We start from the raw sequence: 25,380 nt of genomic DNA on the forward strand, positions 1-25,380 counted from the left end.
TGGTGGTAGTAATGCTATTGGTGGTAGATCCAGTAGAGCTAGTTGTGGCGGTAGAGCTAGTGGTGGTAGTAAAGCTAGTGGTGGTAGGAAAGCTAGTGGTGGTAGTAAAGCTATTGGTGGTAGATCCAGTAGAGCTAGTTGTGGTGGTAGAGCTAGTGGTGGTAGTAAAGCTAGTGGTGGTAGTAAAGCTATTGGTGGTAGATCCAGTAGAGCTAGTGGTGGTGAAGGAAGAGCTAGTGGTGGTAGTATAGCTATTGGTGGTAGATCCAGTAGAGCTAGTGGTGGTGGTAGAGCTAGTGGTGGTAGTAAAGCTAGTGGTGGTAGATCCAGTAGAGCTAATGGTGGTGGTAGAGCTAGTGGTGGTAGTAAAGCTAGTGGTGGTAGATCCAGTAGAGCTAGTGGTGGTGGTAGAGCTAGTGGTGGTAGTAAAGCTAGTGGTGGTAGATCCAGTAGAGCTAGTGGTGGTGGTAGAGCACATATAGCTTGTGGCAGTAGAGTTAGTGGTGGTGGAGGAAGAGCTAGTGGTGGTGGAGGAAGAGCTAGTGGTGGTGGAGGAAGAGCTAGTGGTGGTGACATCAACTCAGTAAAATAAACTAAGATGCCATAAGTGGTGGTGGTAGAGCTAGTGATGGTAGTAAAGCTAGTGGTGGTAGTATAAGCTATTGGTGGTAGATCCAGTAGAGCTAGTGGTGGTGGTAGAGCTAGTGGTGGTGGAGTATAGCTAGTGGTGGTGGAGGAAGAGCTAGTAGTGGTGGAGAAAGAGCTAGTGGTGGTGACAGCAACACACCTCAGTAAAATAAACTAAGATGCCATCAGTGGTGGTGGTAGAGCTAGTGGTGGTAGTAAAGCTATTGGTGGTAGATCCAGTAGAGCTAGTGGTGGTAGTAAAGCTATTGGTGGTAGATCCAGTAGAGCTAGTGGTGGTGGTAGAGCTAGTGGTGGTGGTAAAGCTGGTGGTGGTAGATCCAGTAGAGCTAGTGATGGTAGTAAAGCTAGTGGTGGTAGTATTTTACATTTAACATTTACATTTACATTTAAGATTTGCTCTTATCCAGAGCGTGGTGCATTCACCTTATGACCAGTGGAGAGCCACTTTACAGTGGTGGTGCATCTAAATCTAGTGGAAGGATTAGATCCTATCCTAGGTATTCCTTAAAGAGGTGGGGTTTCAGGTGTCTCCGGAAGGTGGTGAAGACTCTAGTGGCGTCGTGAGGGAGTTTGTTCCACCATTGGGGGGCCAATGGTGGTAGATCCAGTAGAGCTAGTGGTGGTGGTAGAGCTAGTGGTGGTGGTGGAGTATAGCTAGTGGTGGTGGAGGAAGAGCTAGTAGTGGTGGAGGAAGAGCTAGTGGTGGTAGATCCAGTAGAGCTAGTGGTGGTAGTAAAGCTATTGGTGGTAGATCCAGTAGAGCTAGTGGTGGTGGTAGAGCTAGTGGTGGTAGTAAAGCTAGTGGTGGTGGTAAAGCTGGTGGTGGTAGATCCAGTAGAGCTAGTGGTGGTGGTAAAGCTTGTGGTGGTAGTAAAGCTATTGGTGGTAGATCCAGTAGAGCTAGTGGTGGTGGTAGAGCTAGTGGTGGTAGTAAAGCTAGTGGTGGTAGATCCAGTAGAGCTAGTGGTGGTGGTAGAGCTAGTGGTGGTAGTACAGCTAGTGGTGGTGGTAGAGCTAGTGGTGGTAGATCCAGTAGAGCTAGTGGTGGTGGTAGAGCTAGTGGTGGTAGTAAAGCTAGTGGTGGTAGATCCAGTAGAGCTAGTAAAGCTACTGGTGGTAGATCCAGTAGAGCTAGTGGTGGTGGTAGAGCTAGTGGTGGTAGTAAAGCTAGTGGTGGTAGTAAAGCTATTGGTGGTAGATCCAGTAGAGCTAGTGGTGGTGGAGGAGCTAGAGCTAGTGGTGGTGACAGCAAACACCTCAGTATAATGGTAGATGCCATCAGTGGTGGTGGTAGAGCTAGTGGTGGTAGTAAAGCTATTGGTGGTAGATCCAGTAGAGCTAGTGGTGGTGGTAGAGCTAGTGGTGGTGGTAGAGCTAGTGGTGGTAGTAAAGCTATTGGTGGTAGATCCAGTAGAGCTAATGGTGGTGGTAGAGCTAGTAAAGCTAGTGGTGGTAGATCCAGTAGAGCTAGTGGTGGTGGTAGAGCTAGTGGTGGTAGTAAAGCTAGTGGTGGTAGATCCAGTAGAGCTAGTGGTGGTGGTAGAGCACATATAGCTTGTGGCAGTAGAGTTTGTGGTGGTGGAGGAAGAGCTAGTGGTGGTGGAGGAAGAGCTAGTGGTGGTGGAGGAAGAGCTAGTGGTGGTGACATCAACTCAGTAAAATAAACTAAGATGCCATAAGTGGTGGTGGTAGAGCTAGTGATGGTAGTAAAGCTAGTGGTGGTAGTATAAGCTATTGGTGGTAGATCCAGTAGAGCTAGTGGTGGTGGTAGAGCTAGTGGTTGTGGAGTATAGCTAGTGGTGGTGGAGGAAGAGCTAGTAGTGGTGGAGGAAGAGCTAGTGGTGGTGACAGCAACACACCTCAGTAAAATAAACTAAGATGCCATCAGTGGTGGTGGTAGAGCTAGTGGTGGTAGTAAAGCTAGTGGTAGGTAGAGCTAGTGGTGGTAGTAAAGCTATTGGTGGTAGATCCAGTAGAGCTAGTGGTGGTGGTAGAGCTAGTGGTGGTGGTAAAGCTGGTGGTGGTAGATCCAGTAGAGCTAGTGATGGTAGTAAAGCTAGTGGTGGTAGTATTTTACATTTAACATTTACATTTACATTTAAGTCATTTAGCAGACGCTCTTATCCAGAGCGACTTACAAATTGGTGCATTCACCTTATGACATCCAGTGGAACAGCCACTTTACAATGGTGCATCTAAATCTTTTGGGGGGTGAGAAGGATTACTTTATCCATCCTAGGTATTCCTTGGTGGTGGGGTTTCAGGTGTAGAAGTGGTGAATGTCCGCTGTCCTGGCGTCGTGAGGGAGTTTGTTCCACCATTAGTGGTGGTAGATCCAGTAGAGCTAGTGGTGGTGGTAGAGCTAGTGGTGGTGGTGGAGTAGAGCTAGTGGTGGTGGAGGAAGAGCTAGTAGTGGTGGAGGAAGAGCTAGTGGTGGTAGATCCAGTAGAGCTAGTGGTGGTAGTAAAGCTATTGGTGGTAGATCCAGTAGAGCTAGTGGTGGTAGAGCTAGTGGTGGTAGTAAAGCTAGTGGTGGTGGTAAAGCTGGTGGTGGTAGATCCAGTAGAGCTAGTGGTGGTGGTAAAGCTAGTGGTGGTAGTAAAGCTATTGGTGGTAGATCCAGTAGAGCTAGTGGTGGTGGTAGAGCTAGTGGTGGTAGTAAAGCTAGTGGTGGTAGATCCAGTAGAGCTAGTGGTGGTGGTAGAGCTAGTGGTGGTAGTACAGCTAGTGGTGGTGGTAGAGCTAGTGGTGGTAGATCCAGTAGAACTAGTGCTGGTGGTAGAGCTAGTGGTGGTAGTAAAGCTAGTGGTGGTAGATCCAGTAGAGCTAGTGGTGGTGGTAGAGCTACTGGTGGTAGATCCAGTAGAGCTAGTGGTGGTGGTAGAGCTACTGGTGGTAGTAAAGCTAGTGGTGGTAGTAAAGCTATTGGTGGTAGATCCAGTAGAGCTAGTGGTGGTGGTAAAGCTAAAGCTAGGAAAAGCTAGTGGTGGTGACAGCAACACACCTCAGTATAATAAACTAAGATGCCATCAGTGGTGGTGGTAGAGCTAGTGGTGGTGGTAAAGCTATTGGTGGTAGATCCAGTAGAGCTAGTGGTGGTGGTAGAGCTAGTGGTGGTGGTAGAGCTAGTGGTGGTAGTAAAGCTATTGGTGGTAGATCCAGTAGAGCTAGTGGTGGTGGTAGAGCTAGTAGTGGTAGTAAAGCTATTGGTGGTATATCCAGTAGAGCTAGTGATGGTAGTAAAGCTAGTGGTGGTAGTAGAGCTAGTGGTGGTAGTAGAGCTAGTGGTGGTAGAGCTAGTGGTGGTAGTAAAGCTAGTGGTGGTAGTAAAGCTAGTGGGTGTAGTAAAGCTAGTGGTGGTAGATCCAGTAGAGCTAGTTGTGGTGGTAGAGCTAGTGGTGGTAGATCCAGTAGAGCTAGTGGTGGTAGTAGAGCTAGTGGTGGTAGTAAAGCTAGTGGTGGTAGATCCAGTAGAGCTAGTGGTGGTGGTAGAGAGCTTGTGGCAGTAGAGTTAGTGGTGGTGGAGGAAGAGCTAGTGGTGGTGACAGAAACTCAGTAAAATAAACTAAGATGCCATAAGTGGTGGTGGTAGAGCTAGTGATGGTAGTAAAGCTAGTGGTGGTAGTAAAAGCTATTGGTGGTAGGTCCAGTAGAGCTTGTGGTGCTGGTAGAGCTAGTGGTGGTGGAGTATAGCTAGTGGTGGTGGAGGAAGAGCTAGTGGTGGTGACAGCAACTCAGTAAAATAAACTAAGATGCCATAAGTGGTGGTGGTAGAGCTAGTGATGGTAGTAAAAGCTATTGGTGGTAGATCCAGTAGAGCTAGTTGTGGTGGTAGAGCTAGTGGTGGTAGTAAAGCTAGTGGTGGTAGATCCAGTAGAGCTAGTGGTGGTGGTAGAGCACTTAGAGCTTGTGGCAGTAGAGTTAGTTGTGGTGGAGGAAGAGCTAGTGGTGGTGGAGGAAGAGCTAGTGGTGGTGGAGGAAGAGCTAGTGGTGGTGACAGAAACTCAGTAAAATAATCTAAGATCCCATCAGTGGTGGTGGTAGAGCTAGTGGTGGTAGATACAGTAGAGCTAGTGGTGGTAGTAAAGCTATTGGTGGTAGATCCAGTAGAGCTAGTGGTGGTGGTAGAGCTAGTGGTGGTAGTAAAGCTAGTGGTAGTAGAGCTAGTGGTGGTAGTAAAGCTAGTGGTGGTAGATCCAGTAGAGCTAGTGGTGGTGGTAGAGCACATATAGCTTGTGGCAGTAGAGTTAGTGGTGGTGGAGGAAGAGCTAGTGGTGGTGGAGGAAGAGCTAGTGGTGGTGACAGCAACTCAGTAAAATAAACTAAGATGCCATAAGTGGTGGTGGTAGAGCTAGTGATGGTAGTAAAGCTAGTGGTGGTAGTATAAGCTATTGGTGGTAGATCCATTAGAGCTAGTGATGGTAGTAAAGCTAGTGGTGGTTGTAAAGCTAGTGGTGGTAGATCCATTAGAGCTAGTGATGGTAGTAAAGCTAGTGGTGGTAGTAAAAGCTATTGGTGGTAGATCCAGTAGAGCTAGTGGTGGTGGTAGAGCACTTAGAGCTTGTGGCAGTAGAGTTAGTTGTGGTGGAGGAAGAGCTAGTGGTGGTGGAGGAAGAGCTAGTGGTGGTAGTAAAGCTACTGGTGGTAGATCCAGTAGAGCTAGTGGTGGTGGTAGAGCACTTAGAGCTTGTGGCAGTATAGTTAGTTGTGGTGGAGGAAGAGCTAGTGGTGGTGGAGGAAGAGCTAGTGGTGGTGACAGAAACTCAGTAAAATAATCTAAGATCCCATCAGTGGTGGTGGTAGAGCTAGTGGTGGTAGATACAGTAGAGCTAGTGGTGGTGGTAGAGCTAGTGGTGGTAGTAAAGCTATTGGTGGTAGATCCAGTAGAGCTAGTGGTGGTGGTAGAGCACTTAGAGCTTGTGGCAGTAGAGTTAGTTGTGGTGGAGGAAGAGCTAGTGGTGGTGGAGGAAGAGCTAGTGGTGGTGACAGAAACTCAGTAAAATAATCTAAGATCCCATCAGTGGTGGTGGTAGAGCTAGTGGTGGTAGATACAGTAGAGCTAGTGGTGGTAGTAGAGCTAGTGGTGGTAGTAAAGCTAGTGGTGGTAGATCCAGTAGAGCTAGTGGTGGTGGTAGAGCACATATAGCTTGTGGCAGTAGAGTTAGTGGTGGTGGAGGAAGAGCTAGTGGTGGTGGAGGAAGAGCTAGTGGTGGTGACAGCAACTCAGTAAAATAAACTAAGATGCCATAAGTGGTGGTGGTAGAGCTAGTGATGGTAGTAAAGCTAGTGGTGGTAGTAAAAGCTATTGGTGGTAGATCCAGTAGAGCTAGTGGTGGTGGTAGAGCTAGTGGTGGTAGTAAAGCTACTGGTGGTAGATCCAGTAGAGCTAGTGGTGGTGGTAGAGCACTTAGAGCTTGTGGCAGTAGAGTTAGTTGTGGTGGAGGAAGAGCTAGTGGTGGTGGAGGAAGAACTAGTGGTGGTGGAGGTGGTTCCTCCACCACCACTAGCTCTTCCTCCACCACCACTAGCTCATCAGGTGCATAAAAAAACTCACGCATGAAAGAGATATTTGGAACTCACGCATGAAAGGGTTAATAATGAACGTGTAGGGAGTCGGGATGAGAAAGAGAGATGCCAGGCAGCGTCTCCTTTCCCCCTTCTGACGACCAGGTGGCGAATCGCATCTCTGCATGTCTGGCAGACATATCAGTGTGGATGACGGATCATCACCTCAAGCTGAACCTCGGCAAGACGGAGCTGCTCTTCCTCCCGGGAAGGACTGCCCGCTCCATGGCCATCACGGTAGACAACTCCATTGTGTCCTCGTCCCAGAGCGCTAAGAACCTTGGCGTGATCCTGGACAACACCCTGTCGTTCTCAAATAACATCAAGGCGGTGGCCCGTTCCTGTAGGTTCATGCTCTACAACATCCGCAGAGTACGACCCTGCCTCACACAGGAAGCGGCGCAGGTCCTAATCCAGGCACTTGTCATCTCCCGTCTGGATTACTGCAACTCGCTGTTGGCTGGGCTCCCTGCCTGTGCCATTAAACCCCTACAACTCATCCAGAACGCCGCAGCCCGTAGTTGGTGTTCAACCTTCCCAAGTTCTCTCACGTCACCCCGCTCCTCCGCTCTCTCCACTGGCTTCCAGTTGAAGAGCTACAAGACCATGGTGCTTGCCTACGGAGCTGTGAGGGGAACGGCACCTCACTACCTCCAGGCTCTGATCAGGCCCTACACCCAAACAAGGGCACTGCGTTCATCCACCTCTGGCCTGCCTCCCTACCACTGAGGGACAGTTCCCGCTCAGCCCAGTCAAAACTGTTCGCTGCTCTGGCCCCCAATGGTGGAACAAACTCCCTCACGACGCCAGGACAGCGGAGTCAATCACCACCTTCCGGAGACACCTGAAACCCCACCTCTTTAAGGAATACCTAGGATAGGATAAAGTAATCCTTCTCCCCTCCCCCCTTAAAAGACCTAGATGCACTATTGTAAAGTGGCTGTTCCACTGGATGTCATAAGGTGAAAGCACCAATTTGTAAGTCGCTCTGGATAAGAGCGTCTGCTAAATGACTTAAATGAAATAAATGAAATAAATGAGGAAGAGCTAGTGGTGGTGACAGCAACACACCTCAGTAAAATAAACTAAGATGCCATCAATGGTGGTGGTAGAGCTAGTGGTGGTAGTAAAGCTATTGGTGGTAGATCCAGTAGAGCTAGTGGTGGTGGTAGAGCTAGTGGTGGTAGTAGAGCTAGTGGTGGTAGATCCAGTAGAGCTAGTGGTGGTGGTAGAGCTAGTGGTGGTAGTAAAGCTATTGGTGGTAGATCCAGTAGAGCTAGTGGTGGTGGTAAAGCTAAAGATAGGAAAAGCTAGTGGTGGTGATAGCAACACACCTCGGTATAATAAACTAAGATCCCATCAGTGGTGGTGGTAGAGCTAGTGGTGGTAGATCCAGTAGAGCTAGTGGTGCTGGTAGAGCTAGTGGTGGTAGATCCAGTAGAGCTAGTGGTGGTGGTAGAGCTAGTGGTGGTAGTAAAGCTAGTGGTGGTAGATCCAGTAGAGCTAGTGGTGCTGGTAGAGCTAGTGGTGGTGGTAGAGCTAGTGGTGGTGGTAGAGCACTTAGAGCTTGTGGCAGTAGAGTTAGTTGTGGTGGAGGAAGAGCTAGTGGTGGTGGAGGAAGAGCTAGTGGTGGTGACAGCAACACACCTCAGTAAAATAAACTAAGATGCCATCAATGGTGGTGGTAGAGCTAGTGGTGGTAGTAAAGCTATTGGTGGTAGATACAGTAGAGCTAGTGGTGGTGGTAGAGCTAGTGGTGGTAGTAAAGCTAGTGGTGGTAGATCCAGTAGAGCTAGTGGTGGTAGTAAAGCTAGTGGTGGTAGATCCAGTAGAGCTAGTGGTGGTGGTAGAGCTAGTGGTGGTAGAGCTAGTGGTGGTAGTAAAGCTATTGGTGGTAGATCCAGTAGAGCTAATCAAATCAAATCAAATTTTATTTGTCACATACACATGTTTAGCAGATGTTAATGCGAGTGTAGCGAAATGCTTGTGCTTCTAGTTCCGACAATGCAGTGATAACCAACAAGTAATCTAACTAACAATTCCAAAACTACTGTCTTATACACAGTGTAAGGGGATAAGGAATATGTACATAAAGATATGAATGAGTGATGGTACAGAGCAGCATACAGTAGATGGTATCGAGTACAGTATATACATATGAGATGAGTATGTAGACAAAGTAAACAAAGTGGCATAGTTAAAGTGGCTAGTGACATAAGGATGCAGTCGATGATGTAGAGTACAGTATATACGTATGCATATGAGATGAATAATGTAGGGTAAGTAACATTATATAAGGTAGCATTGTTTAAAGTGGCTAGTGATATATTTACATCATTGCCCATCAATTCCCATTATTAAAGTGGCTGGAGTTGGGTCAGTGTCAATGACAGTGTGTTGGCAGCAGCCACTCAATGTTAGTGGTGGCTGTTTAACAGCTAGTGGTGGTAGTAGAGCTAGTGGTGGTAGTAAAGCTAGTGGTGGTAGATACAGTAGAGCTGGTGGTGGTGGAAGAGCTAGTGGTGGTAGTAAAGCTAGTGGTGGTAGATCCAGTAGAGCTAGTGGTGGTAGTAAAGCTAGTGGTGGGAGATCCAGTAGAGCTAGTTGTGGTAGTAAAGCTAGTGGTGGTAGTAAAGCTATTGGTGGGAGATCCAGTAGAGCTAGTGGTGGTGGTAAAGCTAGTGGTGTTGGAGGAACAGCTAGTGGTGGTGGTAGAGCTAGTGGTGGTAGATCCAGTAGAGCTAGTGGTGGTAGTAGAGCTAGTGGTGGTAGTAAAGCTATTGGTGGTAGATCCAGTAGAGCTAGTGGTGGTAGTAAAGCTAGTTGTGGTAGTAAAGCTAGTGGTGGTAGATCCAGTAAAGCTATTGGTGGGAGATCCAGTAGAGCTAGTTGTGCTAGTAAAGCTAGTGGTGGTAGTAAAGCTATTGGTGGGAGATCCAGTAGAGCTAGTGGTGGTAGTAAAGCTAGTGGTGGTAGATCCAGTAGAGCTAGTGGTGGTGGTAGAGCTAGTGGTGGTGGAGGAACAGCTAGTGGTGGTGGTAGAGCTAGTGGTGGTGGTAGAGCTATTGGTGGGAGATCCAGTAGAGCTAGTTGTGGTAGTAAAGCTAGTGGTGGTAGTAAAGCTATTGGTGGTAGATCCAGTAGAGCTAGTGGTGGTAGTAAAGCTAGTTGTGGTAGTAACGCTAGTGGTGGTAGATCCAGTAGAGCTAGTGGTGGTAGTAAAGCTATTGGTGGGAGATCCAGTAGAGCTAGTTGTGGTAGTAAAGCTAGTGGTGGTAGTAAAGCTATTGGTGGGAGATCCAGTAGAGCTAGTTGTGGTAGTAAAGCTAGTGGTGGTAGATCCAGTAGAGCTAGTGGTGGTGGTAGAGCTAGTGGTGGTGGAGGAACAGCTAGTGGTGGTGGTAGAGCTATTGGTGGGAGATCCAGTAGAGCTAGTTGTGGTAGTAAAGCTAGTGGTGGTAGTAAAGCTATTGGTGGTAGATACAGTAGAGCTAGTGGTGGTAGTAAAGCTAGTTGTGGTAGTAAAGCTAGTGGTGGTAGATCCCTATTGGTGGGAGATCCAGTAGAGCTAGTTGTGTAGTAAAGCTAGTGGTGGTAGTAAAGCTATTGGTGGGAGATCCAGTAGAGCTAGTTGTGGTAGTAAAGCTAGTGGTGGTAGTAAAGCTATTGGTGGGAGATCCAGTAGAGCTAGTTGTGGTAGTAAAGCTAGTGGTGGTAGATCCAGTAGAGCTAGTGGTGGTGGTAGAGCTAGTGGTGGTAGTAAAGCTAGTTTCTACCTTCTTAACAGCACTATCAACAAGGCAGGTCCTAGTTTCTACCTTTTTAACAGCACTATCAAAACAGGAATGTCAGTGTTCTGCCATGGCCAGCGAACAGCCCGGATCTCAATCCCGTTGAGCAAGTCTGGGACCTGTTGGATCTGAGGGTGAGGGCTAGGGCCATTCCCCCCAGAAATGTCTGGGAACTTGCAGGTGCCTTGGTGGAAGAGTGGGGTAACATTTCACAGCAAAGAACTGGCAAATTTGGTGCAGTCCACGAGGAGATGCACTGCAGTTCTTAATGCAGCTGGTGGCCACACCAGATACTGACTGTCACTTCTGTCACTTTTGATTTTGACCTCCCTGTTGTTCAGGGACACATTATCCAATTTCTGTTAGTCACATGTCTGTGGAAGTTTATGTCTCAGTTGTTGAATCTTGTTAATATTTACACATTTTAAGCTGAAAATAAACACAGTTGACAGTGAGAGGACAGTTCTTATTTTGCTGAGTTTATATATTGTAGTTACTCAACAATACTAACCTAAATGACAAATTGAAAAAGGAAGCCTGTACAGAATACAAATATTCCAAAACATGCATCCTGTTTGCAATTAAGGCACTAAAGTAAAATTGCTAAAAATGTGTCAAAGAAAATATACTTAATGTCCTGAATTCAAAGCGTTATGTTTCTGGGAAATCCAACAACACCGAGTACGACACGTATATTTTCAAGCATGGTGGTGGCTGAATCATGTTATGGGTATGCTTGCCTTTGGCAGGGAGTTTTATTTGTAAAAATAAATGGAATAGGGTTAAGCACAGGTAAAATAGTTTAGGAATACATGGTTCAGTCTGCTTTCAAACAAACACTGGGAGATTAATTTAGATTTCGGCAGGACAATAACCTAAAACACAAGGAGTTGCTTAGTAAAGCGACATCGAATGTTCCTATGGGGCCTACAGTTTTGACAAATTGATTTGAAAATGACTGTCTAATAATTATCAACAACCAACTTGACAGAGCTTGAAGAATTTAAAAAAAGAATCATGTGCAAATATCAGAACGACTCACTGTTGTAATCACAGCCAAAGGTGATTCTAATATGTATTGACTCAGGGTGTGAATACTTATGTAAAATAGCTATTTATCTATTTCATTTTCAATAAATACATTTACATTTAAGTCATTTAGCAGACGCTCTTATCCAGAGCGACTTACAAATTGGTGCGTTCACCTTATGACATCCAAACAATTCTCAAAACATGTTTTCACTGTCATTATATTTTGTGTAGATGGGTGAGAAAAATATATTTAATCCATTTTGAATTCAGGCTGTAACAACAAAATGTGGATTAGGTCAAAGGGCTATGAATACTTTATGAAGGCACCGTAGCTCCTTTAACACACACAGTACAGACACACAGTAAGGTTAAACACATCAACAGAGGACCCATGGCAATAATGATCTTTAATGGCAATATATACAGAACTTGAAAGAAAAATATAATTTTATAAATGAAATAAATACAATATGGTACAATTTCCACAATGTCTTAAAGAGTCATGGAAATGATCTCCACAATGTCTTAAAGAGTCATGGAAATGATCTGTTTTGTAAATCAGCTTTTCTGTAAGTCTCTTCCCACAGACAGACACTCTCCTTCCCACGTCTCAGCCCCCTCACAGAAATAACCCAACAGTACCGCCATCATCTCCTCCTCATTGACCAGTTGTTGTTTTTATGCACAGGATGCTTGTTTGCTTTTCTACCTTCACGATCACAGTCAGGGATCAGACAGAGTCTACCTTCACGATCACAGTCAGGGATCAGATAGAGTCTACCTTCACGGTGACAATCACAGTCAGGGATCAGACAGGGGTCTACCTTCACGATCACAGTCAGGGATCAGACAGAGTCTACCTTCACGATCACAGACAGGGGTCTACCTTCACGATCACAGTCAGGGATCAGACAGAGTCTACCTTCACGATCACAGTCAGGGATCAGACAGTCTACCTTCACGATCACAGTCAGGGATCAGACAGGGGTCTACCTTCACGATCACAGTCAGGGATCAGACAGTCTACCTTCACGATCACAGTCAGGGATCAGACAGGGGTCTACCTTCACGATCACAGTCAGGGATCAGACAGTCTACCTTCACGATCATCACAGTTACAGTTAGGGATCAGACAGACAAATCGGTTGAGACAAAGAGGAAGTGTGTGTGTCAGAACAGAGAGTTGGCAGGCTTTTCTGATGCTGGAGTACTGTATGTAGTCAGCCTACAGAGGAGAGGGAGACAGAGAGAGAGGAGAGAGGGAGACAGAGAGAGAATAGGGGAGGGCTAGAGAGGGAGACAGAGAGAGAGGGAGACAGAGAGAGAGAGAGAGGGAGACTGAGAGAAAGGGGGGGAGACAGAGAGAGAGAGGGGAGACGGAGAGAGAGGGGGAGACGGAGAGAGAGGGGGAGACGGAGAGAGAGAGGGGAGACGGGAGAGAGAGGAGGAGACGGAGGGAGAGAGGGAGACGGAGAGAGAGGGGGAGACGGAGAGAGAGGGGGAGACGGAGAGAGAGGGAGAGAGAGAGAGGGGGAGACGGAGAGAGAGGAGAGACGGAGAGAGAGGGGGAGACGGAGAGAGAGGGACGGAGACGGAGAGAGAGGGAGAGAGAGAGAGAGAGAGGGAGAGAGAGAGAGAGAGAGGAGAGAGAGAGGAGAGAGAGAGAGAGAGGAGAGAGAGAGAGAGAGAGAGAGACGGAGAGGAGAGAGAGGAGAGAGAGGGAGAGAGAGGAGAGAGAGGGAGAGAGGGAGACGGAGAGAGGAGAGAGAGGGAGACGGAGAGAGAGGAGAGAGGGAGAGAGAGGGGGAGACGGAGAGAGGGGGAGACGGAGAGAGAGAGGGAGACGGAGAGAGAGGGGAGACGGAGAGAGAGAGGGAGACGGAGAGAGAGAGGGAGACGGAGAGAGAGAGGGAGACGGAGAGAGAGGGGAGACGGAGAGAGAGGGGGAGACGGAGAGAGAGAGGGAGACGGAGAGAGAGGGGGAGACGGAGAGAGAGGGAGAGACGGAGAGAGAGGGAGAGACGGAGAGAGAGGAGAGAGGGAGACGGAGAGAGGCGAGAGAGGGAGACGGAGAGAGAGGAGAGAGGGAGAGAGAGGGGGAGACGGAGAGAGAGAGGGAGACGGAGAGAGAGAGGGAGACGGAGAGAGAGAGGGAGACGGAGAGAGAGAGGGAGACGGAGAGAGAGGGGAGACGGAGAGAGAGAGGGAGACGGAGAGAGAGGGGGAGACGGAGAGAGAGGGGGAGACAGGGGGAGACGGAGAGAGAGAGGGAGACGGAGAGAGAGAGGGAGACGGAGAGAGAGGGGAGACGGAGAGAGAGGGGGAGACGGAGAGAGAGGGGGAGACGGAGAGAGAGAGAGGGAGACGGAGAGAGAGGGGGAGACAGGGGGAGACGGAGAGAGAGAGGGAGACGGAGAGAGAGGGGGAGACGGAGAGAGAGGGAGAGAGGAGAGAGAGGGAGACGGAGAGAGAGGGAGACGGAGAGAGAGGAGAGAGGGAGAGAGAGGGGGAGACAGAGAGAGAGGGGGAGACAGAGAGAGAGGGAGACGGAGAGAGAGGAGAGAGTGAGAGAGAGGGGGAGACGGAGAGAGAGGGGGAGACGGAGAGAGAGGGAGACGGAGAGAGAGAGGGAGACGGAGAGAGAGGGGGAGACGGAGAGAGAGGGGGAGACGGAGAGAGAGGGGGAGACGGAGAGAGAGAGAGGGAGACGGAGAGAGAGGAGGAGACGGAGGGAGAGAGGGAGACGGAGGGAGAGACGGAGAGAGAGGGAGAGACGGAGAGAGAGGGAGAGAGGAGAGAGAGGGAGAGAGGAGAGAGAGAGGGAGACGGAGAGAGAGAGGGAGACGGAGAGATAGAGGGAGACGGAGAGAGAGAGAGAGAGCAGTGGAGAACATAATGAAGGGAAGAAAAGAGATGAGAGAAGAGCGGGGGTGCACAGTTTAGTTAAGTAGATTAGGATCGACCTATCACAGTGAACTACAGTATCAGCTGGTGCTTGTCTTCCTCTAAGAGAGACAAAGAGAGAAAGAGAGAGAGCATGTGACAGAGGGGAGAAATGAAACCATCAGAGTGGGACTCTCAGCTGGAACACATGTGTTGGTGTCTCTCGGGGATGGAGGTTGTCTGAGCCGAGGAGAGACGGGTTGGGGCCGAGGGGAGACGGGTTGGGGCCGAGGGGAGACGGGTTGGGGCCGAGGGGAGACGGGTTGGGGCCGAGGGAGACGGGTTGGGGCCGGGGGAGACGGGTTGGGGCCGAGGGGAGACGGGTTGGGGCAGGCTGGGGCCGAGGGAGACGGGCTGGGACAGTGGAAGGCTGGGGCCGAGGGAGACGGGTTGGGGCCGAGGGGAGTCGGGTTGGGGCCGAGGGAGTCGGATTGGGGCCGAGGGGAGACGGATTGGGGCCGAGGGGAGACGGGTTGGGGCCGAGGGGAGACGGGTTGGGGCCGAGGGGAGACGGGTTGGGGCCGAGGGAGACGGGTTGGGGCCGAGGGAGACTGGTTGGGGCCGAGGGGAGACTGGTTGGGGCAGTGGGAGGCTGGGGCCGAGGGAGTCGGGTTGGGGAAGGCTGGGGCCGAGGGGAGACGGGCTGGGCCGAGGGGAGACGGGTTGGGGAAGGTTGGGGCCGAGGGGAGACGGGCTGGGCCGAGGGGAGACGGGTTGGGGCCGAGGGAGACGGGCTGGGGCCGAGGGGAGACGGGCTGAGCCGAGGAGACGGGCTGGGGCCGAGGGAGACGGGTTGGGGCCGAGGGGAGACGGGTTGGGGCCGAGGGGAGACGGGTTGGGGCAGGCTGGGGCCGAGGGGAGACGGGTTGGGGCCGAGGGGAGACGGGTTGGGGCCGGGGGAGACGGGTTGGGGCCGAGGGAGACGGGTTGGGGCCGAGGGGAGACGGGTTGGGGCCGAGGGAGACGGGTTGGGGCCGGGGGAGACGGGTTGGGGCCGAGGGGAGACGGGTTGGGGCAGGCTGGGGCCGAGGGGAGACGGGCTGGGACAGTGGAAGGCTGGGGCCGAGGGGAGACGGGTTGGGGCCGAGGGAGTCGGGTTGGGGCCGAGGGAGTCGGATTGGGGCCGAGGGGAGACGGATTGGGGCCGAGGGGAGACGGGTTGGGGCCGAGGGAGACGGGTTGGGGCCGAGGGGAGACGGGTTGGGGCCGAGGGAGACGGGTTGGGGCAGTGGGAGGCTGGGGCCGAGGGGAGTCGGGTTGGGGAAGGCTGGGGCCGAGGGGAGACGGGTTGGGGAAGGTTGGGGCCGAGGGGAGACGGGCTGGGCCGAGGGGAGACGGGTTGGGGCCGAGGGAGACGGGCTGGGGCCGAGGGAGACGGGTTGGGGCCGAGGGGAGACGGGTTGGGGCCGAGGGGAGACGGGTTGGGGCAGGCTGGGGCCGAGGGAGACGGGTTGGGGCCGAGGGGAGACGGGTTGGGGCCGAGGGGAGGCTGGTTGGGGCAGTGGGAGGCTGGGGCAGTGGGAGGTTGGGGCAGTGGGAGGCTGGGGCAGTGGGAGGCTGGGGCCGAGGTGTGTGTGTTACATGTCAATAGAGGTGAGTTTCTTCATGTTGCGTCTCTGTGCCAGGCTAGAAGCAGCTACTGGCTCCAGAACTGGCTGACACGTCTTATGACCCAGAGCAGAGTAGGTAGCTGCCATCGCTCCCTAAATAGGAAACACACAAACACAGGATCATTTAGTTGATAGCAGTTCTCTCTGCTGTCACCTCTCCAAAACACACACACACACACACAGGGTGCATTGGTAAACTGCCTCTGGGCCCCTCCGCTTAAAGACTATGGTTGACAGTCAAGCACCGTAGCTACCTGGCTAAAGGGGTTGACCATCAGGCACCATGGTGTGTGTGTTACCTTAACGAGGTGTGGTGCATTGTGGTGTGTGTTACCTTAACGAGGTGTGGTGCATTGTGGTGTGTGTTACCTTAACGAGGTGTGGTGCGTTGTGGTGTGTGTGTTACCTTAACGAGGTGTGGTGCGTTGTGGTGTGTGTTACCTTAACGAGGTGTGGGGTGTGTTACCTTAACGAGGTGTGGTGCATTGTGGTGTGTGTGTTACCTTAACGAGGTGTGGTGCATTGTGGTGTGTGTTACCTTAACGAGGTGTGGTGCATTGTGGTGTGTGTTACCTTAACGAGGTGTGGTGCATTGTGGTGTGTGTTACCTTAATGCGTTGTGGTGTGTGTTACCTTAACGAGGTGTGGTGCGTTGTGGTTGCGTGTTACCTTAACGAGGTGTGGTGCGTTGTGGTTGCGTGTTACCTTAACGAGGTGTGGTGCATTGTGGTGTGTGTTACCTTAACGAGGTGTGGTGCGTTGTGGTGTGTGTTACCTTAACGAGGTGTGGTGCGTTGTGGTGTGTGTTACCTTAACGAGGTGTGGTGCATTGTGGTGTGTGTTACCTTAACGAGGTGTGGTGCATTGTGGTGTGTGTTACCTTAACGAGGTGTGGTGCATTGTGGTGTGTGTGTTACCTTAACGAGGTGTGGTGCATTGTGGTGTGTTACCTTAACGAGGTGTGGTGCATTGTGGTGTGTGTTACCTTAACGAGGTGTGGTGCATTGTGGTGTGTGTTACCTTAACGAGGTGTGGTGCATTGTGGTGTGTGTGTTACCTTAACGAGGTGTGGTGCATTGTGGTGTGTTACCTTAACGAGGTGTGGTGCATTGTGGTGTGTGTTACCTTAACGAGGTGTGGTGCATTGTGGTGTGTGTTACCTTAACGAGGTGTGGTGCGTTGTGGTGTGTGCTACCTTAACGAGGTGTGGTGCATTGTGGTGTGTGTTACCTTAACGAGGTGTGGTGCATTGTGGTGTGTGTTACCTTAACGAGGTGTGGTGCGTTGTGGTGTGTGTTACCTTAACGAGGTGTGGTGTGTGTTACCTTAACGAGGTGTGGGGTGTGTTACCTTAACGAGGTGTGGTGCATTGTGGTGTGTGTGTTACCTTAACGAGGTGTGGTGCATTGTGGTGTGTGTTACCTTAACGAGGTGTGGTGCATTGTGGTGTGTGTTACCTTAACGAGGTGTGGTGCATTGTGGTGTGTGCTACCTTAACGAGGTGTGGTGCGTTGTGGTGTGTGTTACCTTAACGAGGTGTGGTGCGTTGTGGTGTGTGTTACCTTAACGAGGTGTGGTGCATTGTGGTGTGTGTTACCTTAACGAGGTGTGGTGCGTTGTGGTGTGTGTGTTACCTTAACGAGGTGTGGTGCGTTGTGGTGTGTGTTACCTTAACGAGGTGTGGTGCATTGTGGTGTGTGTTACCTTAACGAGGTGTGGTGCATTGTGGTGTGTGTTACCTTAACGAGGTGTGGTGCATTGTGGTGTGTGTGTTACCTTAACGAGGTGTGGTGCATTGTGGTGTGTTACCTTAACGAGGTGTGGTGCATTGTGGTGTGTGTTACCTTAACGAGGTGTGGTGCATTGTGGTGTGTGTTACCTTAACGAGGTGTGGTGCATTGTGGTGTGTGTTACCTTAACGAGGTGTGGTGCATTGTGGTGTGTGTGTTACCTTAACGAGGTGTGGTGCATTGTGGTGTGTTACCTTAACGAGGTGTGGTGCATTGTGGTGTGTGTTACCTTAACGAGGTGTGGTGCATTGTGGTGTGTGTTACCTTAACGAGGTGTGGTGCGTTGTGGTGTGTGTTACCTTAACGAGGTGTGGTGCGTTGTGGTGTGTGTTACCTTAACGAGGTGTGGTGCGTTGTGGTGTGTGTTACCTTAACGAGGTGTGGTGCGTTGTGGTGTGTGTTACCTTAACGAGGTGTGGTGCATTGTGGTGTGTGTTACCTTAACGAGGTGTGGTGCGTTGTGGTGTGTGCTACCTTAACGAGGTGTGGTGCATTGTGGTGTGTGTTACCTTAACGAGGTGTGGTGCGTTGTGGTGTGTGTTACCTTAACGAGGTGTGGTGCATTGTGGTGTGTGTTACCTTAACGAGGTGTGGTGCATTGTGGTGTGTGTTACCTTAACGAGGTGTGGTGCATTGTGGTGTGTGTTACCTTAACGAGGTGTGGTGCATCGTGGCGTGCGAGCTGGAAGTGTGGTAACGTGTCTCGTTGCGTGATCCAGGCGTGTTTCAGGACCTGTTCAGCTGAATAACGCTGGTGAGGATCAACATGAAGCATCTTAGAGAGGAGGTCCTAGAGACACGGACAAACACAAACACAACAACAGACTGGTCAACAAGCAGCATGCTAGATAACAGGTCCTAGAGACACACAACAACAGACTGGTCAACAAGCAGCATGCTAGGGTCCTAGAGACACACAACAACACAACAACAGATGCTAGGGTCCTAGAGACACACAACAACAGACTGGTCAACAAGCATGCATGACTGGTCAACAAGCAGCATGGGTCCTAGAGACACACAACAACAGACTGGTCAACAAGCAGCATGCTAGGGTCCTAGAGACACACAACAACAGACTGGTCAACAAGCAGCATGCTAGGGTCCTAGAGACACACAACAACAGACTGGTCAACAAGCAGCATGCTAGGGTCCTAGAGACACACAACAACAGACTGGTCAACAAGCAGCATGCTACAAGCAGCATGGTCCTAGAGACACAAAACAACAGACTGGTCAACAAGCAGCATGCTAGGGTCCTAGAGACACACAACAACAGACTGGTCAACAAAGCAGGTCCTAGAGACACACAACAACAGACTGGTCAACAAGCAGCATGCTAGGATCCCAGAGACACACAACAACAGACTGGTCAACAAGCAGCATGCTAGGGTCCTAGAGACACACAACAACAGACTGGTCAACAAGCAGCATGCTAGGGTCCTAGAGACACACAACAACAGACTGGTCAACAAGCAGCATGCTAGGGTCCTAGAGACACACAACAACAGACTGGTCAACAAGCAGCATGCTAGGGTCCTAGAGACACACAACAACAGACTGGTCAACAAGCAGCATGCTAGGGTCCTAGAGACACAAAACAACAGACTGGTCAACAAGCAGCATGCTAGGGTCCTAGAGACACACAACAACAGACTGGTCAACAAGCAGCATGCTAGGGTCCTAGAGACACACAACAACAGACTGGTCAACAAGCAGCATGCTAGGGTCCTAGAGACACACAACAACAGACTGGTCAACAAGCAGCATGCTAGATAACGGTGTGTACCTTGGAGCTGTCAGACACCATGTCCCAGTTCCCACCGCTCAGAGAGAACTTCCCTGAGCCCATCCTCAACAGGATCTCTTCAGGTGTGTCCTTGGGGCCGTTAGCGAAGGGCGTGTATCCTGCTAACATGGTGTATAACAACACTCCAAGACTCCAGATATCACAGGCAGCATCATAACCCTGACGCATCAACACCTACACACAGAAATACACACACAGAGAGAGTCACCTACACACAGAAATACATACACAGAGAGAGTCACCTACACACAGAAATACACACACAGAGAGAGTCACCTACACACAGAAATACACACACAGAGAGAGTCACCTACACACAGAAATACACACAGAGAGAGAGTCACCTACACACAGAAATACACACACAGAGAGAGAGTCACCTACACACAGAAATACACACACAGAGAGAGAGTCACCTACACACAGAAATACACACACAGAGAGAGAGTCACCTACACACAGAAATACACACACAGAGAGAGAGTCACCTACACACAGAAATACACACACAGAGAGAGAGTCACCTACACACAGAAATACACACACAGAGAGAGTCACATCCAGACAAACACAAACAGCAAAAGACAACACACACAAACTCAGTACAGGTAAGGGGCTTGACAACACTCAGATTGCTTAACTTCACCCATCCTAACACTAAACCATCTAACTTCACCTAACTAACCCTAAACCATCTAACTTCACCTAACTAACCCTAAACCATCTAACTTCACCTAACTAACCCTAAACCATCTAACTTCACCTAACTAACCCTAAACCATCTAACTTCACCTTCCTAACCATCTAACTTCACCTAACTAACCCTAAACCATCTAACTTCACCTTCCTAACCCTAAACCATCTAACTTCACCTAACTAACCCTAAACCATCTAACTTCACCTTCCTAACCCTAAACCATCTAACTTCACCTAACTAACCCTAAACCATATAACTTCACCTAACTAACCCTAAACCATCTAACTTCACCTTCCTAACCCTAAACCATCTAACTTCACCTTCCTAACCCTAAACCATCTAACTTCACCTAACTAACCCTAAACCATCTAACTTCACCCTTCCTAAACCATCTAACTTCACCTAACTAACCCTAAACCATCTAACTTCACCTTCCTAGCCCTAAACCATCTAACTTCACCTTCATAACCATCTAACTTCACCTAACTAACCCTAAACCATATAACTTCACCTAACTAACCCTAAACCATCTAACTTCACCTTCCTAACCATCTAACTTCACCTTCCTAACCATCTAACTTCACCTAACTAACCCTAAACCATATAACTTCACCTAACTAACCCTAAACCATCTAACTTCACCTTCCTAACCATCTAACTTCACCTTCCTAACCATCTAACTTCACCTAACTAACCCTAAACCATATAACTTCACCTAACTAACCCTAAACCATCTAACTTCACCTTCCTAACCATCTAACTTCACCTTCCTAACCATCTAACTTCACCTTCCTAACCATCTAACTTCACCTTCCTAACCATCTAACTTCACCTTCCTAACCATCTAACTTCACCTAACTAACCCTAAACCATATAACTTCACCTAACTAACCCTAAACCATCTAACTTCACCTTCCTAACCCTAAACCATCTAACTTCACCTTCCTAACCCTAAACCATCTAACTTCACCTTCCTAACCCTAAACCATCTAACTTCACCCTTCCTAATGTCAACCCTAACTTTACCCATCCTAAACCATCTAACTTCACCTTCCTAAACCATCTAACTTCACCTTCCTAAACCATCTAACTTCACCTTCCTAATGTCAACCCTAACTTTAGCCTTCCTAACCCACTGTAGACTTCCTAATACAAACTTTAGCCTTTCGTAACCCTCCAACTTCACCCATCTAACTTAACCAATCATAACCATCTAACTTAACCCTGTCTAGCCCAAACACTCCAACTTTACCCTTCCTAACTTTTTAGTGACAAGGGGCACTATTCGGAAACTCGGATAAATGTCCAAAGTAAACTTATTCAGGCTCAGAAGCTAGGATATGCATATACAGTGAGGCAAAAAAGTATTTAGTCAGCCACCAAGTGTGCAAGTTCTCCCACTTAAAAAGATGAGAGAGGCCTGTAATTTTCATCATAGGTACACTTCAACTATGACAGACAAAATGAGAAAAAAAAATCCAGGAAATCACATTGTAGGATTTTTAATTAATTAATTTGCAAATTATGATGGAAAATAAGTATTTGGTCAATAACAAAGTTTCTCAATAATTTGTTACATACCCTTTGTTGGCAATGAGGTCAAACGTTTTCTGTAAGTCTTCACAAGGTTTTCACACACTGTTGCTGGTATGTTGGCCCATTCCTCCATGCAGATCTCCTCTAAAGCAGTGATGTGGGGGGTGGCAGGGTAGCCTAGTGGTTAGAGTGTTGAACTAGTAACCGGAAGGTTGCAAGTTCAAACCCCCGAACTGACAAGGTACAAATCTGTCGTTCTGCCCCTGAACAGGCAGTTAACCCACTGTTCCTAGGCCGTCATTGAAAATAAGAATTTGTTCTTAACCAGTTGAAGCTAGGGGGGCGCTATTTCATTATTGGATAAAAAAAACGTGCCCGTTTTAAGCGCAATATTTTGTCACAAAAAGATGCTCGACTATGCATATAATTGCCAGCTTTGGAAAGAAAACACTCTGACGTTTTCAAAGCTGCAAAGATATTATCTTTGTGTGCCCCAGAACTGATGTTACAGGCGAAACCAAGATGCAACTTCAACCAGGAAATGAGCAGGATTTTTGAGGCTCTGTTTCCCATTGTCTCCTTATATGGCTGTGAATATGCTGTGAACGAGCGTATGCGCTCTGCCGTTCCTCCAAGATGTCTGCAGCATTGTGGCGTATTTGTAGGCATATCATTGGAAGATTGGCCATAAGAGACTACATTTGCCAGGGGCCCGTCCGGTGTCCTTTGTCTACGTCGGTGCGTAACTCTCAGCGGCAAAACTTTTACCATGCGATACAGACAGCGAAGTATCGTTCCTGGAAGTGTGCATCATTGAAGAGATATGTGAAAAACACCTTGAGGATTGGTTCTAAACAACGTTTGCCATGTTTCAGTCGATATTATGGAGTTAATTTGGAAAAAAGTTTGGCGTTTGGATAACTGAATTTTCGTTTTTTTTTGGTAGCCAAACGTGACGCACCAAACGGACCGATTTCTCCTGCACAAAAAATCTTTCAGGAAAAACTGAACATTGCTATCTAACTGAGAGTCTCCTCATTGAAAACATCCAAAGTTCTTCAAAGGTAAAAGATTTATTTGAATGTTTTTGCTGGTTTTTGTGAAAATGTTTCCTGCTGATGCTAATGCTAAATGCTACGCTAGTTATCAGTACTGTTACACAAATGCTAGTTTGCTATGCTTGAGAAGCATATTTTGAAAATCTGAGATGACAGTGTTGTTAACAAAAGGCTAAGCTTGAGAGCTAGCATATTGATTTAATTTCATTTGTGATTTTCATGAATAGTTAACGTTGCGTTATGGTATTGAGCTTGAGGCTATGATTACGCTACCGGATCCGGCATGGCTCAGCGCAAGAAGTTAACTGACTTGCCTAGTTAAAAAAAACAAAAAAAACGACTTCGTTGCCCGGGCGGTGTGTTGGGATCATTGTCATGCTGAAAGACCCAGTTTCATCTTCAAAGGAGGTTTTCACTCAAAATCTCACGATACATGGCCCCATTCATTCTTTCCTTTACACGGATTAGTCGTCCTGGTCACTTTGCAGAAAAACAGCCCCAAAGCATGATGTTTCCACCCCCATGCTTCATAGTAGGTATGATGTTCTTTGGATGCAACTCAGCATTCTTTGTCCTCCAAACACAATGAGTAGAGTTTTTACCAAAAAGTTATATTTTGGTTTCATCTGAACATATGACATTCTCCCAATCTTCTTCTGGATCATCCAAATGCTCTCTAGCAAATTTCAGACGGGCCTGGACATGTACTGGCTTAAGCAGGGGGACACGTCTGGCACTGCAGGATTTGAGTCCCTGGCGGCGTAGTGCGTTACTGATGGTAGGCTTTGTTACTTTGGTCCCAGCTCTCTGCAGGTCATTCACTAGGTCCCCCCGTGTGGTTCCGGCGATTTTTGCTCATCGTTCTTGTGATCATTTTGACCCCACGGGGGGAGATCTTGCGTGGAGCCCCAGAACGAGGCAGATTATCAGTGGTCTTGTATGTCTTCCATTTCCTAATAATTGCTCCCACAGTTGATTTCTTCAAACCAAGCTGCTTACCTATTGCAGATCCAGTCTTCCCAGCCTGGTGCAGGTCTACAATTTTGTTTCTGGTGTCATTTGACAGCTCTTTGGTCTCGGCCAAAGTGGAGTTTGGAGTGTGACTGTTTGAGGTTGTGGACAGGTGTCTTTTATACTGATAACAAGTTCAAACAGGTGCCATTAATACAGGTAACGAGTGGAAGACAGAGGAGCCTCTTAAAGAAGAAGTTACAGGTCTGTGAGAGCCAGAAATCTTGCTTGTTTGTAGGTGACCAAATACTTATTTTCCACCATAATTTGCAAATAAATTCATTTAAAATCCTACAATGTGATTTTCTGGATTTTTTTCCTAATTTTGTCTGTCATAGTGGAAGTGTACCTATGATGAAAATTACAGGCCTATCTCATCTTTTTAAGTGGAAGAACTTGCACAATTGGTGGCTGACTAAATACTCTTTTGCCCCATTGTACTTGGTAGAATTGGATAGAAAACACTCTGACGTTTCTAAAACTTAAAAAAAAAATGTCTGAGTATAACAGAACTGATATGGCAGGTGAAAACCCGAGGAAAATCCATCCAGGAAGTGGGATTTTTTTGACGTGAGTGGTTTTCCATTGAATGCCTTTTGACTATGTATTTGGTTAGGGCCCAGATTGCAGTTCCTATGGCTTCCACTAGATGTCAACAGTCTTTAGACATGGTTTCAGGCTTGTTTTCTGAAAAACGACGAAGAAAAATACCTTTTGGTTAGGGGACTGGGGAAGCATGCAGTACTGGTTTGCGCTCGAGACTGTGTACGCCCTTCGTTCTTTTTCCTTTCTATTGAATACACTATTATCTGGTTGACATATTATCGATTATTTAGATACACCCTAACTTTCCAACTACATCCTTCGTAAACACCAACTTTACCCTTCCCAACACTCCAACGTTACCCTTCCCAACACTCCAACGTTACCCTTCCAAAACCTCCAACGTCACCCTTTCCAACCCTCAAACGTGACCCTTTCCAACCCTCAAACGTGACCCTTTCCAACCCTCAAACGTGACCCTTTCCAACCCTCAAACGTGACCCTTTCCAACCCTCAAACGTGACCCTTTCCAACCCTCAAACGTGACCCTTCCCAACCCTCAAACGTCACCCTTCCCAACCCTCAAACGTCACCCTTCCCAACCCTCAGACGTCACCCTTCCCAACCCTCCGACGTCACCCTTCCCAACCCTAACGTCACCCTTCCCAACCCTAACGTCACCCTTCCCAACCCTAACGTCACCCTTCCCAACCCTAACGTCACCCTTCCCAACCCTAACGTCACCCTTCCAACCCTAACGTCACCCTTCCAACCCTAACGTCACCCTTCCCAACCCTAACCTCACCCTTCCCAACCCTAACTTCACCCTTCCCAACCCTAACGTCACCCTTCCAACCCTAACGTCACCCTTCCCAACCCTAACGTCACCCTTCCAACCCTAACGTCACCCTTCCAACCCTAACTTCACCCTTCCCAACCCTAACGTCACCCTTCCAACCCTAACGTTACCCTTCCAACCCTAACGTCACCCTTCCCAACCCTAACGTCACCCTTCCAACCCTAACGTCACCCTTCCAACCCTAACGTCACCCTTCCCAACCCTAACGTCACCCTTCCAACCCTAACGTCACCCTTCCAACCCTAACGTCACCCTTCCCAACCCTAACGTCACCCTTCCCAACCCTAACTTCACCCTTCCAACTCTAACGTCACCCTTCCCAACCCTAACGTCACCCTTCCAACCCTAACTTCACCCTTCCAACCCTAACGTCACCCTTCCTAACCCTAACTTCACCAATCTAACTTAACCCTTTAACCCTAACCCTCTATCTTGACCCTTCCTAACCCACCAACTTTATCCGTCCTAACCCTAGAACGTTATCCTT

The 25,380-nt window shown here is 48.8% G+C and overlaps 1 protein-coding gene and 1 long non-coding RNA gene across 2 annotated transcripts in view; both read right to left on the reverse strand.

Moving 5' to 3' along the window:
- Window positions 1-11,424: 11,424 nt before the first annotated feature.
- Window positions 11,425-12,386, reverse strand: LOC115117988 (uncharacterized). The gene is made up of 2 exons (XR_010464030.1): window positions 11,959-12,386; window positions 11,425-11,922 (listed from the first exon to the last, which is right to left on the reverse strand). It is a non-coding gene; the product is annotated as an uncharacterized LOC115117988 (long non-coding RNA).
- Window positions 12,387-14,943: 2,557 nt separating this feature from the next.
- Window positions 14,944-25,380, reverse strand: part of rps6kal (ribosomal protein S6 kinase a, like) — a 92,760-nt gene continuing 82,323 nt past the window's right edge. Inside the window, exons 18-20 of the mRNA XM_065020018.1 lie at window positions 19,169-19,363; window positions 18,029-18,169; window positions 14,944-15,682 (exon numbers count right to left, since the gene is read on the reverse strand). Of these exons, the coding sequence (XP_064876090.1) occupies window positions 15,557-15,682; window positions 18,029-18,169; window positions 19,169-19,363 (462 nt within the window). The 3' untranslated portion in view covers window positions 14,944-15,556. The remainder of the gene's footprint in view (window positions 15,683-18,028; window positions 18,170-19,168; window positions 19,364-25,380) is intronic.

The sequence above is a fragment of the Oncorhynchus nerka genome, linkage group LG6 (assembly GCF_034236695.1).
Source record: "Oncorhynchus nerka isolate Pitt River linkage group LG6, Oner_Uvic_2.0, whole genome shotgun sequence".
In the NCBI taxonomy this organism is placed as follows: domain Eukaryota; kingdom Metazoa; phylum Chordata; class Actinopteri; order Salmoniformes; family Salmonidae; genus Oncorhynchus; species Oncorhynchus nerka.